Source organism: Poecilia mexicana, unplaced genomic scaffold (genome assembly GCF_051168715.1).
Source record: "Poecilia mexicana isolate PSO_F unplaced genomic scaffold, ASM5116871v1 scaffold_7, whole genome shotgun sequence".
NCBI classification, from domain to species: Eukaryota; Metazoa; Chordata; class Actinopteri; order Cyprinodontiformes; family Poeciliidae; genus Poecilia; species Poecilia mexicana.
Genome location: NW_028263376.1, coordinates 10,517,421 through 10,537,263, shown reverse-complemented (window position 1 = coordinate 10,537,263; position 19,843 = coordinate 10,517,421). Strand labels below are relative to the sequence as shown.

Here is a 19,843-nt window from a genome sequence, read left to right as displayed (position 1 = left end):
GAGACGTACATTAAGACATTTTATTTTTAAATACCTACTGTAGGAAATTTGTCATTTTTAAAGAGCCAACATTTTAATTAAGTTTTAATAAAATAAAAAAATTGGAAGATGGATGCATTGTTTTCCTACTGGAAGTTACTTGTGGAAGATGTAAAAGAATGTTTCCAACTTAATGACAAGAACAATGTTTTAGCAGATGCAAAACCTCCATCTTGTTTTTATATCTATATTTAAAAATTGTTTTTTAAAACAATCTTAGCCTCAGACTACAGATGCTCTTTACTGCAAATCATCCAAACTTCATGGAGAGTAAACCTACAGCACCTTGCAGGGAAGTAAAGATGTCCTTTATTATCCATCGACACAAAGCTCCCTTTACTCTGATGCGTCTAAATAACCTCCATTGGAACAAATTGCCTTCTGGGGTCACCTAAACAGAGTCTGGCTGTGTGTGTGTTTTAATGTCTCCTCTCTGATTTAGCTGTTCTGTGATGAAGGCCTCAGGTTTGTTCATCATGAAGACCAAGAAACACGGCAGACAGAACAAGGACAAAGATGTGGAGACGGTTACTTCATGGTTGGGTCAGAAAACTGAACCCCAAGCTTTGAGATCTGTTCATTTCTTCAGCATGGACAGTGGAGCTGCTTGGTCAGAAAGGATGGGGGTTCTGCTGTAGAAAGTTGGGTGGAGGTTCAGGAACTCTTAAGCGTACAGCCATTTGGCACAATGCAGTGGTTTAGAACAAAGCATCATCACGTGTTGGACAGTCCAAACAAAGACCAGACCTAAAACACATCGACAATCAGTCAGATCAGTTTTTATTTGTATAGTCCCAAAAATACATTTAAATATTACATAATTTTAAATAGGTGCTCTTCAATTCCAATACATTTTGGTAGTTTGTTAATTTTACACTCTACCACAGCCACCGAGGGCATTCACGATCTTGAACTAACCTGAAATGAAAATGTTTTCATCAGAAAATCCACAAAAAAAAAAAAATTCTGTTTGTAACGTGACAAAATGTGGAACAGTTGAAACAACCAAACTTCTTCTGGGAAAACTATTTTATATTTATTCAAGTCAAAAATTAAAACTAAATAAATAAATAATGCACACGTTTCTTTACTGCTAAACCTCTAACAAACATCTGGTCCAAAGCACATCATTAATGAGTTGCATTGAACCAAAGAGGAAGCAAACAGCTCGTCTCCTCCCGTCTCACCTCCACCTTCCTCCTCCAGGTCTCCAGAGAGGATCAGATGCTCCTCTGAATCCTCCGGACTTTCCAGGCTGAAACCCAGACGGACCTGATGGGAGTCGTCCCCGTCACGCTCTGTTGGCCACACCTGTCTCACATCATCCATCATGAGGCGCTCAGATGTTTCTAATTAGACAGAGAAGAGTACATCCACAGACCTCCATTAGCCTGGCAGAAAGATGAGCTTTTCCCACGAGAACTAAAAAAAAAAAAAACAAACAAAAAAAAAAACGGCGGCTCATGAAAGCTTACCACAGCCAGATGCTAGCTGTGCTACAGTCACCTGCGTTTACTGTCACAACCAGAGTTTCACTAACAACATCATTGCTAATGTCCCGTCAATGAACTTATAAAATGTTCATTTTTTCTTGCTTAAAATACAAATTTCTATTCCCTACAAAACACAACCTGTATTGACAGTTAATGTTGGACGTTACTCACTTAACACAGTGCAAGCTTCTTATTTGAATGCATCCAACCAGGGATATGAATAATTGCTCATCTGTAACAAATCCATGATGAATCCAATCCAAACCAGTACAAGAAATGAGCAAAATGCATGAAATTATTGAATTATCTGATAGGAGACTGAAAACTCAATGGGTGTGTTTTTTATATTTTGACAGGTCAGAATATTTTATTGAAATTTAGGCAAGAAAGGGTAGCTGAAGAGTTCTTGTGCATGTTTTATTAAATATCTTCTGTTGTAGAATACCTAAAACAGAAGGGGTATATTTACCTTCAAACTATTTGTATTATATTTTTAAATGGCTTGTGCATCTTCCATTTTTTTTTTTTTTGAAAACGACTCACTGCTGGCTAAAAAACATGTTTTATTCCCTTAGTAAAAGTTACACCATGTGGTTCTAAAATCTGAAAAATGGAAATATTTTAGTTTAATTTCTTTAGCTTTTATAATGAAACATTTAAGTATTTAGAACTTTTACACTTTCACCTAAAAGTAGCTTATTATTTCTATTTGCTAAATGCCAGAAAACTTAGCGTGAACTAGATTTTTTTTTTTTTTTTTTTTTTGCAACTTTCCTTGAATTCAAATGGTTACATACATTTGGTCAGTATCAGGAATAACTGAATTTTAAAATGTATGATTTGGGTCAAACCCAAATGGACAGTGACCCTAAGCAGACAGACTGAATGGTTACAATGTGAGTTAAGCACAACAAAGCGGCTGTTTTACTGCAAAGCCCCAATCTCAGTTTTATGGAGAAATTCTGTGGGAAGAGCTGAAACGGCAAGTGAAGTGGCTATCAAAATGGTTTGTGGAAGAAAACCCAAAAGTCAGACGGCTTAAAGTACAGTTATCCCTGATACTGAAACTTTTGAATTTGAGGGAAATTTACAAAAAAAAAAGTCTAAACATTTTCTAAGTTCTATGGACTTTAGCAAATATAAATTATTTGGTTCATTTTAAATAAGCTGTTTGGTTTGATTTAACTTCAGAGTGAGAAAACAAATGCCTTTTTATTCAGTGCATGTAAATATTTGGTTTCAACTGTAGGCCAAAACGTTTTTTATCTCCTTAAACTGCACTTGATAAAATAAGGCCTACCAGCCACTGAGCTTATTTTAGGATGATGGATTGAACAGTGCTGTCACATGTTAAAATGTTGCAATATTGTTCTACAGCCTAAACCTGCTTTGTTTTAACTTCTCCACAACTTTCTCCCTGACCTGTCTGCTACATTCTTTGGTCTTCATGTTTTTTTTTTCTTCCTCCAATACATCAGAGGCCTTCATAGAAAAGCTGAACTCTGTTATTTATATGAACTAAGGCAATTATTTACGCTGGATTTTATTCATTCATTCGCTTTCACAACTCTGCGTTATTTTGCATAATCCATCACATAAAATCCCATTAAAATACATCGAAGGTTGCGATTAGTTTGCACAAAGTTAAAAAGTTCAAAGGGGTTGAATACTTATGCAGGTTTCTGTATTTTAATGGGACCTGTTCAAGTCAAAAATGGATTTTACCGTTTTGGTATGAAAATATTTCCTAACTCTATCTGAAGATGCACATCCTTCTGTTTAAAAACAAAGAAAACATTTAATATGGAGTATTACCAACAATCAATAGAGAATAATAAGAGAATAGAGAATAATAGAGACAGAAAAAAAAAAAAAAACTGTCCACCCAGAGGCAGAAGGGAGAGGAGGCAGGGAGTTAGTGGACAAAGGAAGGAAAGGAGGAGTTTGGTCCGCTCAGGAGAAGTGAAAGTGAAATGAATCTCTGGAGTATTTAAAGAGGAAGTTTGGACTAACAGAGCTGTTGGCAGGCAGCGCTGCGGAGGACGACCTGCTGCTCCGAGACGATGGTGAGCTCAACAACATTTCCTACTCTTCACACTCATTTATCCACGCACAAGCCCATGCAGGCGGCTGCTTCTTTGTTTTCACTTTGATTTTATTCATTTGGCTCTCTCTCTCTCTCTCTCTCTCTCTCTCAAAGCCAGTCCGCCCTCTTCTTTTATTCTTCCGTTTGACACTCATGTAATATTTCACCTCACTTTTCTAATATTGGATCACTTCACTGCTTTAGCAGGCGGTTAAAATTAGCGTTTCAGAGGCACAAAAGTGAAAATGTTTCAGGCTGTGAAGGATTGCAGTGCAGCTGTCAAACTGAAAGTATGTTTAGGACGGTTCTCTTAGGTGTTTGGGTCACTTTCTGTCAGTCAGTTTTCAGCCTTATTTAAGCTGCGTTGTGTATTTAGGCTACAAGAAGCTTCAAGTCAGGGGTAAATCAGGCATTTAAATCTCTTTCAGTCGTCTCCTCCTTTATCACCTCATCAGCCCTTCCTCGTCAGACTGACCTCTTGTACAACCCCTTTCCTGCGTCTCCCCCACCCCCGCCCCATTTGTCTTACAAAAGATAATACACAACAGGTTTTTCAAGACGGAGCGCTAAATAACAGCACAGTGATACAGAGAGATAAGCTATCATGCAACACAAAATGAAAAAAGACATACAACTTCCCTGCTGGACTTCCAGACTGGTTTTTAAATATGCAGCCCCCCCCCCCACTCTTTCTTCTTCTTCTTTCTAATTCAGATAAAAATTGTTTTCATTCTTTGCCTCCACTGTCAGAGACGCTGTTAGGCTGCGACAGACGCATCAGAGGCATCTTGGTGCCGCTCCTTCTCGTGCACGACACAAACTTCAAGGAGGAGTCACAGCTTTGGTATTTTCTGTAGATCGATCTAATCTGGCTGCTAAATCTGCAGGTCGTTTCTTGGAAATATGTAAAATGTAAAAAAATAAATAAATAAAATGCGTCCGAACCACAAGAATCGCAAAAATATATATTCACTTTTTCTTGTAAATAGAAAAAGAAAACATTCAGAAGAAATGTAGGCAATTTCACAGCAGGTTTGATCTTGAAGAGCATTTAAGCTTGAGTCATAAGGAAACCAAGATTATTATTATCATTACTATTATTTTAGAAATTTAACAGTTCTGATTAGATTCTAGCTTTGTGGTTTAACTCGAGTATCTCTGAGTTCAGGCTGAATTAGAGCGATCACTCTCTCATACACAGAATTTGAGCTTTATCAAAACAAAACTGAAACTCTTTAAGGTGCCAACAAAGTTTTACAACCATCTACGGTGCAATGTGCTCTGTCAAATACAGCTTTACAGCAGGCTCAATACTTTTCATACCCAATAATGCATCAAGTTCCACTCTGATTACTGTAAAAAAGACAATTACTTCCAGATCACGTGTGACTGAGTCACACCGGCATAATAAAAATGTTGAGCAGAAGTTACTTTACCATTGCTGCCACATTATTTCGCAGTAGTTTTTTTGTCAGAGTGGAAAGAAGAGTCAGTTCCTATTTTCAAACCAGTTTCTGCAACAATTTACAAAACAAAAGAAAGTTTTGTGTGGAGTTCAAAACTGATTTAGGGGAAGATTTTTACTTACATCTTGTTTTTTTTTTTCCTCTACAGTGCTACAATATGAAGTAGAAAACTCAAGAAAAAAAAAAAAAAAAAGCATTTATTTATTTATTTATTTTCTGTTTCTAACAGAGTTTTGCTTTTCTAGCTGACCGGACACAAATCCACCCTTGCAACCCGTTTTCTCCTTTTGTGGGTGGGATTGTAACGGAACCCATAATGCAGCTGTGATTCTGAGGCCCAGCTGGTTATGGGGTCCGTTTCCATCCCACGGCGCACAATACACCCCGAGGAGACGCGCCCACCAGGAGAACCTCTGCAGCGAGACGAACGACTGCGTCCTCCTTTTACATCCACTGTAAGGTGACAGAATCGGTGGCACAATTTGTCACACTGCCAATCTTTATTGCTCACTAGCAAGCAGTGAAAACAAGTCTTAAAAAAAAAAAAAAAAAAAAGAGGTCAGAACAGAACAGTGTAAAAACAACACAGTAGAAACGACAGGCAGCTACTCCCCGCCGCCTCCATTTTATGTTTAGCTTCAGTTTGACTTTGAAACAGAACGAAGTGAAACTAAAACCAGCAGGGCTACCTGCGCATAAAGGTTTCTCGGTTTGCCTTCACGGTCCGATGATGGTGTTGTTCCTCAATGACACGTTTTCTCCCGGATTGCTGGTAAGCCTGAATGCAACCGGGAATTTCGTGTCAGCCAAGAATGACATCCGTGTCAACACTTCAAAAAAAGAAGAAAAAAAAAAAACTGTAGCCATTTGTAGAAGGAGTCCATCTGTTAAAATGTGTTAAAAGTCTTAATAAATGTTGTGTTTTTAATATATGGATGTGTGTATTTTTGTTGAATAAGTCACTTTAATTTAGCTTTAGAACAAACTGAGTTTCTCCACCTGTCAATACAAACCTTTACATTGATGTCAGTGAGAAGTGAATAAATTTCCTTCAACACAAAGAAAGGAGCGTCTCTGGCCTCTGGAACGAGCCGCGTGCGTACAGGCAGCTCAGGAGCTGCTGCTGTAATAAATATTTCATATTTATCCATTCATCCTGATCTGCATCAGAGCAGATGGTCACGTTAAAACAGTAGGTAGAAATGCAGGAGGCCATAAAAATGATCAAATAGTTTATTTTCTACTTTGATCCATTTTCTCTGAAATTATTACTCCGTCCTTCACCAATTAAAGGGGTTTATTTTTCTGAGATAATAAAACTGGTTGTCTGCTTTCAGTTTGAATGCATGCCTAAATATACAGAGACCATAATAGAAACTTAAAACACTAATTTTGACGTGTGTGGCGGGCCTCGGAGTCGTAAAGGCTGGCTTTTGAAATGTTGCAACAATTTCTTAGCCGCTCGTTCAGGAAGCAGATTTCTCTTCTCGCTACTTGAAAATCAATCTACAGAGATCCTGGGTGTTCTTATGTTGCATGTCATTCGTGCTGATGAACATTTAAATTCTTAATCTAAAAGAGTGCACTCTAGCTACAGTATAGTCGGAACTTAAAACAGAAATCAGCATGTGCCCATAAAACTCTGATCAGCTCAACGCATCTTGTAAATGTGACATTTTAGGAGATGCAACACTGACACACACAAAAAATAAAACTTTCAACATACTGACCTCTAAGTGAAACAAATTTTTACTGCAATGCGTATTTTTCTACCGGTATCATATCTCAGCCTCTTGTAACAGGATTCTGATTTCCTCCCAACCATTGAAACCACCCATGTTTCCATTTGAGGTTTTCTATGGTTTTGAGCGGTTTTTAGTATTAAATTAATGGAAAGCCTACTTTGGCTTCTTCAAGCAGAAGGCCCCATCAGTGGTTTAATTATTTTAATACAACATGGATTTGAAGAGAAAAGGTTGAAGTTTTGCTCTAGCATCTTTTTCAGTCATGGAAACCACATTAAAAGAGCAGCAATAAAAAATAAAAAAATCTGCAGCCATAGTGCAAACATGATCTATTTTGAACCAGAATGAGTACCTCTTACAGTTTCTAGGTATCAGTAGTCACAACTTTTTTTAATTGCTTTTTGTAAGATAAGACCGGTGAGAGCTTAGGCCGCTGTCAGAGGTTTTAAATACCCCCAATAAATCCTATGGAGCCGAAGTCGCTCACACAGAAAGAATCCCTCAAAGGTCTGTGGAGGATGAAGGTGAAGGAAACCTGGAGAGTACTCTTTGAATGGGTTTGAGGTTCCTTTCTTGGTTTTCTCAACTTATCTTTTAGCTCATAGCTGTCTAATGTGGTTGTTCTCGTGGTTCATTAACAGCTGCGGTCGAGCAGCTTCCTGCACCTGCATGGCAGTGTCCAACTCTCTGAACTGTGCCTCAGTTGCAGCCACTTAACTTAGAAATTTGCTGCATCACTCGTGTTGTTTCTTTAATGGAACTGAAAATGTAAAAGGACAGTAGCCACTCAAAATGAAAGCCATCGTCCACTTTCGGCCTCAGCTGTCCACTGTTATATAATCATAGCCATCTTCAGGAGCTAGAAATCTGGGCCTAGGCCTCTTTTTCTCACCTTGGTCTGATGCGCAGCAGCGATGGACTGATGCTGTACTTTAAAGCTGTCAACGGGGGACAGTGACAGAGCTGAAGCAAAGAGTGGGTGTGAAGACAGAGTGATGCAAGAAAAAAAAAGTGCACAACCAGCAGCGCTGTCACCCCACTGCTTGTAATGCCTGGTTTATGTGTGTATGCAGGAGTTGTTGCAGGTTACTGATGAAACATTTTTAGTTTTTAATTAGTTTTCTATAAAAAAAAATGCATTTGTGGTTTTCATTATGCAAGCCCTTACCTAACTTTCACATAAATGTCTGAAATGTGTCATCCTGTCTGTGGTGAATCTGTATCACACTGAAATTGAAATAAACTTTCAATGATACTACTTTTATGAGATGGACCTGTATCTAAAGAATCTAAAAATATATATCATATTAATTTTCTTGGAGTTCTCCTGATGCCTTGGCCATAAAAAGACCCAATGTTGTGAGAGATGTTCAACATTCTGCCTAATTAATCCATGTAAATCCAAACATTTAAAATTATGATCAACTATTAAAACATCTTCAGGTCTTTAAAAAAAACAAAGCCAGGTGGTTGAACCTGTTCATAAATAGATGTCTTCAATGTTTTTTTCAGGTCATAATCCTGTTGTTTATGCAAGGTGACCCCCGCTACCCTCACCAAGCTCTGTTGTGGACTAGGGCTGTGTAATTAGGGCTGAAACGATTCCTCGAATGATTCGAGTACCTCGATTACTAAAATTCCTCGAGGAAAATTTACCTGCCTCGAAGCTTCGTTAATTTATGTTTTATTAGTTAGCGCACCGTGTTCCGGCCGGGACTTCATTTGCGTTGCGCGTAGCTCTCACTTCCGCCTCTGAGTTGTTGACAAAAGCTAAGTCTCAGCGGCATAAAGTCCAATCTTCAAGATTGGTCCGTAGGGATTTTATTGATTGATGATAATGCCCGACTTTTTATCGTTTTTGGGGAACCAATAAGCATCCTTAAAATGACTGGGGAATGCCTGGAGTACGGCAGCATTTCTCCTCCAGGGCTGCTGGTTGAAAGCGAACGGCGGGAAGAGCGCTGAGGTGAGCGGATAGACTGAACAGGGCGGGCGGCTGAGTAGCTGATGCTTACCGTGTAAATGTAGCTTTACCGACGAACCGCACAATAAATTTCATATCCCGGTCTGAAGAAACGGGTGGCGGAGCGCATCGTACATGGCTGGTAGATGAGTTTCTGAGTGTGACCAGTGAAGGTGTCGTAAATATCCCGTATTGCTTCCCCCCGTGTTCGTCCCCCGGTCTAACGGTTCGTCAGTCCGCTGGTCTATTTCCTCCCCATCTTACGTTCGTTCATTCGCCCTCTCTTCCCACTCCAGGCGGCATTTCCCGTATTTTCAAACCCAAAGCGTGACAGGTTAGGTGGCAAGGTGAGTTTAATTAATCTATTAAACTCACTGAAGATGAATACATAAACTAAAAGCTGGATTGTAGACATTTTTTATAAGCACATTTGTGAGCCTGCCTCTTTGTTATTAAATTCAATATAATTTCAGATTTTTCTATAACTTTTCTTCTGGTTAACTTAGAAAGTGATCTATTATTGTTACAGGTTAGTTTTCTAAACTACAAAAAAGCAACTGTTAGGGATGCTCAAATATGAAAAATTGGACTGATATTGATATCTGATAGTAACACCGGTATTATGCCAGATTTACCAATATTTCATTTTATTTATTTTTTTTATCCGATTACTCGATTAATCGTAAGAATAATCGATAGATTACTCGATTACTAAAATATTCGTTTACAACAGCCCTATGTGTAATAATATCGATTTTGCGATATATAGACATTTTCTTAGAAAAAAATCGATATTCATCCGCAAGCATCGTAACATCCAACTGTCACCTTGCTCACTCACTGCTTGCTTTGCCGGGAGAGTGATTAGGTCATCAGGTTTAGAATGATTCCTTCAGATGTTAAGTGTCAAGGTTAAAAAGGTATCAAACTATTCAGAGCAGGGTACTTGGTGCACTTTATTTACTTTACAAATGCATGTAAGCTACAGTTTCTACTGTTTCAATTAAAAGAAACATGTTTTCTCATCACTTCTTTGATTCATTTTGTCCAGCTGTCGACTTTAAGTCTGTGTCCATGTCCAACCAGAGCCAGGTATTGTGTAGTTGGTGCTTTTAATTAGTTTTCAGTGAAATTAATTCAATCCAACTCTATAACAGTCACAAAATGTCACCAAAATCACTCTGTCCCTCTAAAATCTTTCAGAAAATTGCAAAGGTGTATTGAATTGTATCGTTTGCTGAATATCACAATATATATCGTATCATGAGCAGAATATCGTGTATCGTATCATGAGATTATTGTATCACTACAGCCCTATTGTGGACTGCATATATATATATATATATATATATATATATATATATATATATATATATTTAAAATTAAGATAAATGTCTCATCATTGAGTAAGAGACTACAGAAAATGGTAAAAATCATAAATATATAAACAGCAATGTCATAATCATTTAATTTGTGTCATTGTTTATTTACAGCTTACCGCTTTATGAAACAGATGCAGTTGTGTATTAGCGATACAGATTCATATTTGATGTCAAATGTTAGAGAAAATAGACTGGCAACACCTGCTCTGAGTCCAAGTCATATTTTGAAGTACAATTTGCATTTACTCCTGCAATCCACTAGATGGCACCACACAGGTACAACCAAAAAATGCATCTCGGGAGAAACATGCTTTTCAAGTAGTTCCGCTGACAGTAAACAACCAATGCAGTCCTCCCCACCACACACAGCCAATATCTGACATCGACCAGCAAGTAGTGGGCCAGAACACCGCATATCCACCACTACTTCCATCAGCGGCACCGAAACGGACATGAACGGAGAGTGAATGAGCAGATAGCGAGCACCGCTCACCTGTCAGAGCCGCGGCGAGGATGGAGGAGAACATCGAGGAGCTCTCGCCTCTGCGGATCACCTCCACAGTGCGAGCGCTCAGCTCCGCACTGCGAGGGAAGCGTGAACACGTCAATGGCTCCAGCCGAGGGAAAAGCGACAGGATGTTCCCCGAACCGGAGAAGCTCTGGTTCAAGGAGAGCAGCGCGAAAAACCTGCGGAACAGGGACTTCTTGTCCCCGAGCACGATGCTCAACACGCTGTATGCGGACGGACAGGTCGGTCAGTCGTCTACCCATTAAAATAAAATAACATGTAATGTAGTCGTGCCTCACTTCAAATTCTTGTTCGCTGTGCACAAAGAAACTTTAAGGTTCTTGTCTGGAGGCGTACAAACTAAATTTGGAACGCCAACTGCACTTATGACGTACCATCACATTATCTACTGATAATTAACACGTAAAAGTTCTTGCGCCAAAACTCCTCATTTTATTCTTCCGCTGTGCAATATAGTTCTCGTTCGTATCAATGATTCTACTCAGGTGTTCGACAGCTTGAACGTCAGCCAATAAAAAATGAGGACGGAACAGTCTACCTGAAAGCGTAGGCTGACTCCAGAAAACTGGCTGTAGTTAAAAGGTACCGAAAAGTTACATTTGTTCTCTTGTAACTTATGTAAAGGAATCAGGCAAACCATAAACTACATTTAAATATGTATGAAACTGTCCATTTATTGATAATCAGCCACTGATTTTCCTCCGTTGTGTGAGAGCAGACACTACCAGCCTGAAGCTGTAATTATTTACCCATGAGTTGCAAATCTAATGTGGGTCAGCTGGCTGCATATGCACTACTCAGGCTGGAACTTCACATGAGCACTACTAAATTAAAGCAACCTTTACCGTTTTTGGTGGAGACATGTCTCTTAAAGTTCTCTCTATTCATTTACATTTTTACACGTTCGTGTAGAAAATGTTTTAGTTTGTGTTGCCATCATGAAGATATTAATAAATGCTTCCAGACATCATCAAAGCTCAGCCACCCCCTTGATATTTACAAAATCAAAACAAAATATGGTGTCAATCACCTGTGCTGTGTTTGTGCAACAAACAATTTTCATTTGTGCAGTTATATTTTTTTAGGATTTTTTATTTTATTTTACAAAGGTCACAAGAGATCAACCTGCCCCATGCCAGCCCCATACCAACAAAATCAAATGAAATTGATATAAATTAACTGTGCTATGTTTGTGCAGCCAACATGTTTGTTTCTCAGTTGATTGGCACCAAATTTGTTTGATTTTGTCAATGTGGGGGAAGACGGGGTGCCCGTTAGTGACCTCTGCAAACATTTCTTAAATGAGAGCCGCACAAACCCGCAAACAGTTTCTATACTGTGTATAGAAACAGCTCAACAGGTTGAGCTGTTTCTATATATGCCTGTAGTTGTATCACCTTCTTGATTATTTCTAGTCTGTTCCCTTTTTATGTATGTCTTCACTCAGGTTCCTCCGGCGATCATGTCCCGAGTTCTGTCTCTCCGAGGCGGTGGGGTGCTTCCTGTGGCGGGAGGGGAGGTGATGGGCGAGGGCTTGAGGCTGCGAGTGGACCGGGTTGCAGCTTTCAGGGCTGTCCTGGCAGGCGGAACCACTGAGTATCTCAAGCCCTCGAGTCAGAGGGAGGGCTGTGTGGTGCTCAACTGTCCTGCGCTGCACCCTAAACCCAACACACCCACTCCTGACACGCTGAGCCTGGGCCAGCTGAGAACTGTTCTGCTGACTGACCACATGGGGGCACTGTTGAGGAGACAAGGGTGAGTCCGGGAGGGAATTTTAAGATAACAGAGAAGAATAACAGGGTGTTTTATTACAAGACCAAACTATTTTAATTCGTAATTATTATTATTTTTTTTAATGATGTGAATATTCTTCCTCCCCTCAGATTTGAAGTTTACTTCTGCCCAACTCTTCCGGAGGACAGCGACGTCGCCGCCTTCCTCCAAGCTCTGGGCATTGATTGGCCGACGGCTCCCGCTCACTGTGCGAATGATGAGCGGGAGGAGAAGATCCAGAAAGCGCTAGAGAACTCTCCGTACAGAGAAAGGGGAACAGAGAGAGGCAGGAGGACCAGCGGGGGAGGAGGTAGAAAAGCTGCGGAGGAGGAGAATGAAGGAGGGCTCCGAATTAATTTGAAACGGGTTTTCCAAGAGGAGGGGCTGCTAGGGTATGACCCCACCCTTGGCACCTGCAAAGGTAAGGCCTGGGTTTATTTAAAAACCCCTCGTTAAGTTTCTATGCTGTACCCCTCCTCCCATGCATGAAGATTATTTATGAACATTTTCTTTATTAAATGTGTTTCTTAGTTGACTCAGAGACTTCTTAAAATCCTGGTTTTATAATGAAGCTGCAAATCTTGATTTGTTGTAGGCAATGAAGATGTAAATGTAAATTTTGAATATTAACTGTTTAGGTGGCTTGTGTTTTAAATATGAGTGACCATTTTTTGCTTGTATTTACCCAGTAGATGGGGTGTTACTTGGCAAAATGTATATTTCCTACTGGATCTAAGCACACAATTTTACTGAGAAGTGAAAAGAAAAAGAAAAATGTTGCCAATCTTCCCAAGAGGGGTCGCCCCAGCAAATGTCAAACCATGCAATACTCAGATAAATGACAAAAACAATCAAAACCTTTTAAAATTTTCAGGACTCAGTTAGCATGCTAAATGCTAAGCTTCCTGATGGTCCAAAAGTCTGAACAAATATGGTTGGTTTTAAAGTGTTGGTAGAAAAAAGTCTGTTGTCCGTAAAAAGAGTCTGGCGACAGGACTCGGATATGTACAGTTCCACCTGAACAAACTACAATCCTTCAGCCTCAGTTTAACAGACAAATGACAAGTAGAGATGTCTGCCATAAAGCACCGCGCCATGTTTAGGAATAATAGAGCACAGTGCTTATGATCAACTTTAGAGTCCAGCTGCAACACGGAAAATATTTATTTTAGAAAAATATTTAACTTATAAAAATATTTCCTGTAGTTTGCTTTTATCATGCGACAGTCCAGTCACTGTACCTGTAATGAAGCCAGGTGCAGTACTTTCAAAAATCTTGCTACAAAATGTGCTGGATGTTTTCGACCGGGTTTGGGAAATCAAATACAAGAAATGATGAGAAGACGGATGCTGAACAGTAACTTGATTCTCTTTTTTTAAATTTTTTATTTCTAGTTCACAGAGACAGCGTTTCCCACCTGGCACAACTGGATCTGTCCACGGCCGATATCACCGTGAGACAAACAAACACACACACATCGAAGCACACAAATACCACATGTTGCAGCATTCTCTTTGTTCTCACAAAAAAATGTCCTTCCTGGCTTCATTTTTCTTTTTTTTCCCCCCCAGGAAACCATGGTAACAGTGCTACATGTGACTTCTTGTCAGGATGAGTTTCGCCAGCAGCAGATAGCAGTGCTGTGGAGAGCCAGTGGAGCGACACACTCTCAGGTAACCACCATCATTCGCTCTCTCACACACACGTATACAAACACAACAGTGCAGCTTATTGTGTTCGTATTTTTTTGACCTGCTTTCATTCTTTCTGGCTGCAGAGGCATCTTGTGTGTGGGCCTGTGAAGACCCCCGGTTCTCACCTCACTGCTGCACAGTACCTACAGTAAGATTCATTACTGTTTGTATTTATTAAGTCTTTTTATCTCATGGCTTGTTTTATAAATTTACCAGACTTTCTTCTGGTAAATTCATAAAACAAATTTACCAGAAATTTGTTGTCTTTGTGCTTTTGACCAGAAGAAGAAGAGATCTGCTTTTTTTTTATCTTCACTACTGACACTAATTACTAAGTCACATTTCTACAATAACTAAATGAAAGACTAGTGATTTTTTTCCCCTCCTGTTAGTGTTGTAGCCATTTGTTTTTAACCCAGGCTTTGGTGTAAATGTAGCTTCTGTTTTCCTCTCATCCAGGCTGAGAAAAGGTCAGATGAAGGAGGCTTCAGAGATGAAGTATGGAGATAAAGTAGAGGGTGCGTATTGATTTTTAAAGGGTTCGGCTCCTTAAACAAATTGCTTTTGCAAAAGTCTGTACTTTTAACGTTTTGTGACGCTACAACCCTAAACATTTATTTAAATTTTACAGAATGTGACTACCTGTGCCACTTCCTGTATGTGCTCTGTGTGTATAAATGTTTTGAATGGCAACCTGAGTGATGCTCTGTACAGTATGCAAAGTATAAATGAGTCAAATGAACTCCTGTTGCAGGTCAGACCTGGGATGACATCATCAAAGTCATGACCTCCGCCACGGTCAGATTTGAGCTGCTATCAACAGTTCACACAAGCCCTGTGAGTTAAAACTCCCTTTACGCCTGAACTTGTCTTTCAGGTGGTTCTGCGCAAAGATTGCATGTTCGTGAAGATGCCTACATCGCTTAAATAAACCCGCTTTTCCGCCGCTTTGTGGTGTCAAACACGTTTCTTAACCAGAATCAGTTCCCTCAGGCTGACGGGATTTTGAAGAATGCAGTGAGCATGATCGAGGTCCTTGTGTCCAGGTGACGCTGGACGTCCAGAGGGAAGGGGGCGTGTCTACCAAAGGGCCGAGAGGAGGCGTGTTTGTGATGTATAACTGCGCCAGATTGCACACTCTGTTCGACAGCTACGAGAGAGGAGTGGAGAAGGGTGAGACCCGCTGACGCCTTTCAGTTCTGATGAACAGCTTGCAAACGAGCAGCCAGCTGACCCTCTGGTTTACCCAGAATGTAACATTAGTTACATTTATTTATTGTATTTGTCCAACCGTGGGAGCTGTTAGATGCCAATACAGAACACCCATTTACAGTTAAGTGACATTGTGTTTTATAAAGCAACTTCTAAGTAGATACTATGGTCATGGCAGTAATATTCACTTCATATGTATTTGTTTTCAGTCGGTCTCAAACCTCTCTAACCCTCGGATGGACCTCAGTGTTCACTGTTTGATGAACAAGTGAATGCTAAAAGCAACCTTAACTAGACAATATCTTAATGCCAATCATTATTTTTGTTTGATAAATTATTAGGGAGGGATCATTATTAAAGTATTGCTTCCAAATATATCTTTAGTGCATTTTGATTTTTATTTCCTAGTAACTGCCCCTAATCTTTGCAGTACTTTACTAAATACTAAATGGGAGATCTCGCCCTGTTGTGTTTTTTTGTGTTTGTTTAGTTTAATCCAATAACTGGCATTTGTAATGTAAACATTTTGCAATAAAATTATATTAAGAAAAAACTGAGCACTTGAATTTCTGAATAACTGAGTAAAAATTCTGGTTTTGGCAGAAATCAATGTTAATTGGGATCTGGAAATTAGATTTAGTGTTTGCCAAAACAGAATGACTGGGAGGCAAAAATGATTGATTATCAGGTATAGATTACAGTGTTGCTTCCAGTTGTATATTAAAGAAAAATAATGAAAAAGACTTCAAAATAAAAGGAGAATCATCAGCTTTTATGTGGGGGTCATTGTTGTTGCACGGCTTAACACACACTCGTGTGTGCATATCTGCATTTCTGGTCTGGTTGAAGCGTTAAGACTGAAAGATATTAGTGCAACATAAAGGCTTTCCACCGTCTGTCTGCAGGTCTGTACCCAGAAATCCCTGATGGGTCCCAGTTGGACTTCTCTGCTCTCAAAGAAGAGGTGCCACACCATGTTTTTCCCTAATTTCTTTACATTTTATTGTTTTGTTGGTGTTTGAAATCTGCTTACCACTGCAGAAACAACACAACCCTAAACTTTGCTTTTACTCTCTTCCCCCCACCCCCCACAGGGTGAGTGGCTTTTGCTCTTCAATTATCTTATTCCTTTCTCGGAGCTGCTCGACCAATCGGGACAATCACTAGATTGTGAAGGAGGAGGAGCCAGAGTGAACATTAAAACCGAACAGGTACGCCCGATTGATGAGCCATCGCTGCTGTCCAATAACTCAGGACTGTTGAAGACTTTAATGTAACCTTCTTGCTTGTGTCCCTCCAGATCTGTAAATTTCTCGTCTCGCTCAGTAAAGACTTCAGCTCGTACTACAACAGAGTCCATGTGCTGGGGGTGAGGACGTGCTCAAGTGTTTTTCTGTGTTTTGAGTGGATGAAACTGCAGCTTATTTTAAAAATCAGTTCAAATTACCGACCATCTTGGTTCTCTTCAGAGCCGCTTGCGAACGTACCTCGGCCCACTAAACTTTTCCACATTTTGTCAAATTGCAACCGGGCCTCTCACCATAAACAATAAATCAATTAATCACATGATAAATTAAAAGAAACTCAATACCTTTCATTTGCTTGATTTATCTATTTTCTCTTTTCTCTCTCATTCTGCCAAAACTGATCTTCAGTCTGGTGCTTTGGTTTCAACTATCCCCTTGTTTTTGAAAGATAAATTTGTTTACAGAGACTTCATAATTCATTTGTTATTTATTCATTTTGGATATTTCAAATGTCTCCCAGTTCTGTTGTTTAAATGATTATCAGAATTGAACGTTTATTGATCTTTGAGAATGTGTTCTTGCATTATTATGCCATTATTACTATTATATCACTTGAAAATGGTCTCAAAACAACAATATCATCATTTATCGCAACAAGTCCTGGGACAATTTATCGTGTATTTTAGTCATTATCCTCAGAGTTTCATGGAAGATATTAAAAATGTCATTTCCCCCCCCCCCTCCAGCTTAACAACTTTGTACACAAAAAAATGGACATGTGTGGTTGTGATGTGACAAAACGGGACAAAAACTTCATTTCGCAAACAATCTGTGATTATCCAATGCGGTTCTCTTGTGTTTATAGCACAATTAAACATATGCATTGCTATTTATATACGTATTTACACAAACACGTGGCTCTCTGTAATTGTTCTCCTTGTTTCCAGGAGCCATTGCCTCACCTCTTCAACCAGATGTTTTGTCGTCTCCATCTGCTAAGAGCCCTGAGGGAGCTGTACCACAGAGCTCTGGAGACCCTTAACCTCCCCCCCATCAGGCAGCTATAGCCTCAACATAACACCATCATCCTTCACACTTTGCTTCACCCAGTCCGCCTCCTTTCCTAAACTCTTCCCTGTATGTCGTGTGTCCGGCTGAGAGACTCGCTGTTACAGATGCTTGTAGGATTTCTGCCCGTCAGTGTTGGTGGACTTACTGGAGCTGATTATTTTATAAGTGTCACCGTAAGATAATTGCTCAGTTGCAGAGTTTTGACAGGAATAATTTGGATGTGGATGTCAGTATGACTCGTTCGTTTCACTCTGACTCTGTCGATTTTATTTTTTTCTCTATGTCTGTTTAGAGATCAATCAAAAATATCAAAGTATTCCTTTACCGTTTTCCATCAGCACATCTAGGACCAGAACCGTGACACCAGAATCTGGCTTTTGATTTCTGAACTTGTTCTTAGAATAGCACTACTGACTCAAAAAGACACTGAACCTAACAGATATGGTTTGATATTTGTGCCAAAAACTGAGTATTATGAATCTACCAATCAAGAGATTTAGCTCTAAAACCTGCCTTAATGTCTGCATGTTTGCTTTTTGACCAACATTAATTCGAATCAGATGAATTTTGTGTATTTTTAGGATAAATTTGATCAATTTTGAACCTGGAGGATCGATATTGGTGGATGATTTTACATTTTTCTAATTTACTACAGACTAAAAGTCTAAATCAGAATAAACAGCCTAAGTTCAGTCACAAAAAAAAGCTCACCTGTTTCATTTTCTCTGCGTGAACTGGATCTTGAAGTTGACGCCAATGAAACTGGTTGTTAAAACTGTAACTAAAGAAATGCCGAGGCAAACTGATTCTAAGTTCAGGTTGACGCTGTTCTTGAACGTTGCGAGTGTATCGAGCGCTCTGCATTTACGCAGAGCACGTATTTATTAGCACCATTTATTAGCAGCTTTAGGTTTCTAAAGCTAACCACTATTAGCTTTAGAAACCTGTAAGAAGAGTTCATCTATAGCATACTAACGTAAGATCAAACTGGAAAGATGACAGAAATCATAAACCTTTTCATTAAGATTATTTATTTAGTTAGTTGAGGAAAAACGTTCTATGAGCCATCAGCTCCTGCAGCTAGTGGCAGCATGAAGTAGAGCAAGCTGCTCCTGTGAGAACCAAGCTCTTTACAATTTACAGTCATAGCAATGATTCAAGAAGCTAATAAAGCAATTGGAGCTGTGATGCACAAGGCTGGACCAGGACCAAGTTTATCTCCCTGCCAAAACCCGGGGAGGACGACGATAAGGGAGGCAGAAAAAAAAACTTTCAAAGCTCAGGTTTGGGAGAATTGCAGCTATTTTTATTATGTTTTTCCCCCCAATCTAAAAACCAAAAAACTTAAAATGCAACTTTGTGAGAGAAGTTGATAACTCGCTCGTTGAGGTCAACGAAGCTTGTTAAAGTAAACTGGTTTCTGTAAAACTAAACCTTTAATTTTTTCTGTTGGTCCAAATCGCATTCATGTGTCGCCTCTTTAAATCACCTCCACTTCCTCCATGCCTGACTAAAGTTTACTGATTCCAGTTTGTCTGTGTATTTGTTCATGCCATAGATATATTTATTGTCGATTATTAAAAAAAAAAAAAGATATCTGTACATTGTGTATGTTATGCACACAGGTCTTAATCTAGTTGTGTTCCTGAAGGTGAATCCCCCATTAAATCCATCTATCCTGCTGGACAAATCACAGCCGTTGGTATTATATTGTAGAGTAAGTTATTGACAAAAACCCTAGCAGATATTAGGTCGTCGTGCCACAAAGTTAGAAAATATCAGACATAGCATGAAATTTATACGTAAAAGTCTTATTTATGGATTTGGGAAGGGGAGACTTAATTGCTGAACTTCTTTTTCATTTTGTATTAAACTGATTATTTTATCCTTTTGTTTTTATTTAATTTAAAAATGAAACCAAATTGGTGTTTTGTGAACAAATGTCAAACACAAAAACTCACATTACAAAGCATGATTTCTTTATTTTGACCCATGCAGATGTGCAGGATGTCTGTTTTATAGACTTTTGTTTGCCAAGAAAAGGTGACATGATTTTATTTGCCACTGTAATTGCAAGCAGTATTAAAGCAGAGGACGTGCATAAATGAAGATTTTTCCTGTTTTTATTTCACACTCTACGCT

At 39.2% G+C, this 19,843-nt stretch overlaps 1 protein-coding gene and 2 long non-coding RNA genes across 4 annotated transcripts; 2 read left to right on the top strand and 1 right to left on the bottom strand.

Annotated features, from left to right (window-relative positions):
- Positions 1-325: 325 nt before the first annotated feature.
- LOC106933527 (uncharacterized) lies at positions 326-10,807 on the bottom strand. 2 transcript variants are annotated; one of them, XR_015763760.1, is made up of 3 exons: positions 10,668-10,801; positions 1,227-1,388; positions 326-786 (listed from the first exon to the last, which is right to left on the bottom strand). It is a non-coding gene; the product is annotated as an uncharacterized LOC106933527 (long non-coding RNA). The 2 variants fall into 2 exon arrangements; XR_001421506.2 differs by lacking the exon at positions 326-786 and adding an exon at positions 803-957 and having other exon boundaries at positions 10,668-10,807.
- dalrd3 (DALR anticodon binding domain containing 3) lies at positions 10,688-19,810 on the top strand. Its single transcript, XM_015012817.2, has 13 exons — positions 10,688-10,924; positions 12,151-12,458; positions 12,587-12,897; positions 13,872-13,930; positions 14,049-14,150; positions 14,255-14,319; positions 14,631-14,689; positions 14,926-15,008; positions 15,218-15,344; positions 16,289-16,347; positions 16,478-16,594; positions 16,684-16,752; positions 17,578-19,810. Exons 1-13 carry the CDS (start codon positions 10,688-10,690, stop codon positions 17,695-17,697), a joined length of 1,716 nt encoding a protein of 571 aa, XP_014868303.1. The 3' UTR covers positions 17,698-19,810.
- On the top strand, positions 15,351-16,124 carry LOC148158363 (uncharacterized). Its single transcript, XR_015763761.1, has 2 exons — positions 15,351-15,503; positions 15,593-16,124. It is a non-coding gene; the product is annotated as an uncharacterized LOC148158363 (long non-coding RNA).
- Positions 19,811-19,843: the final 33 nt, after the last annotated feature.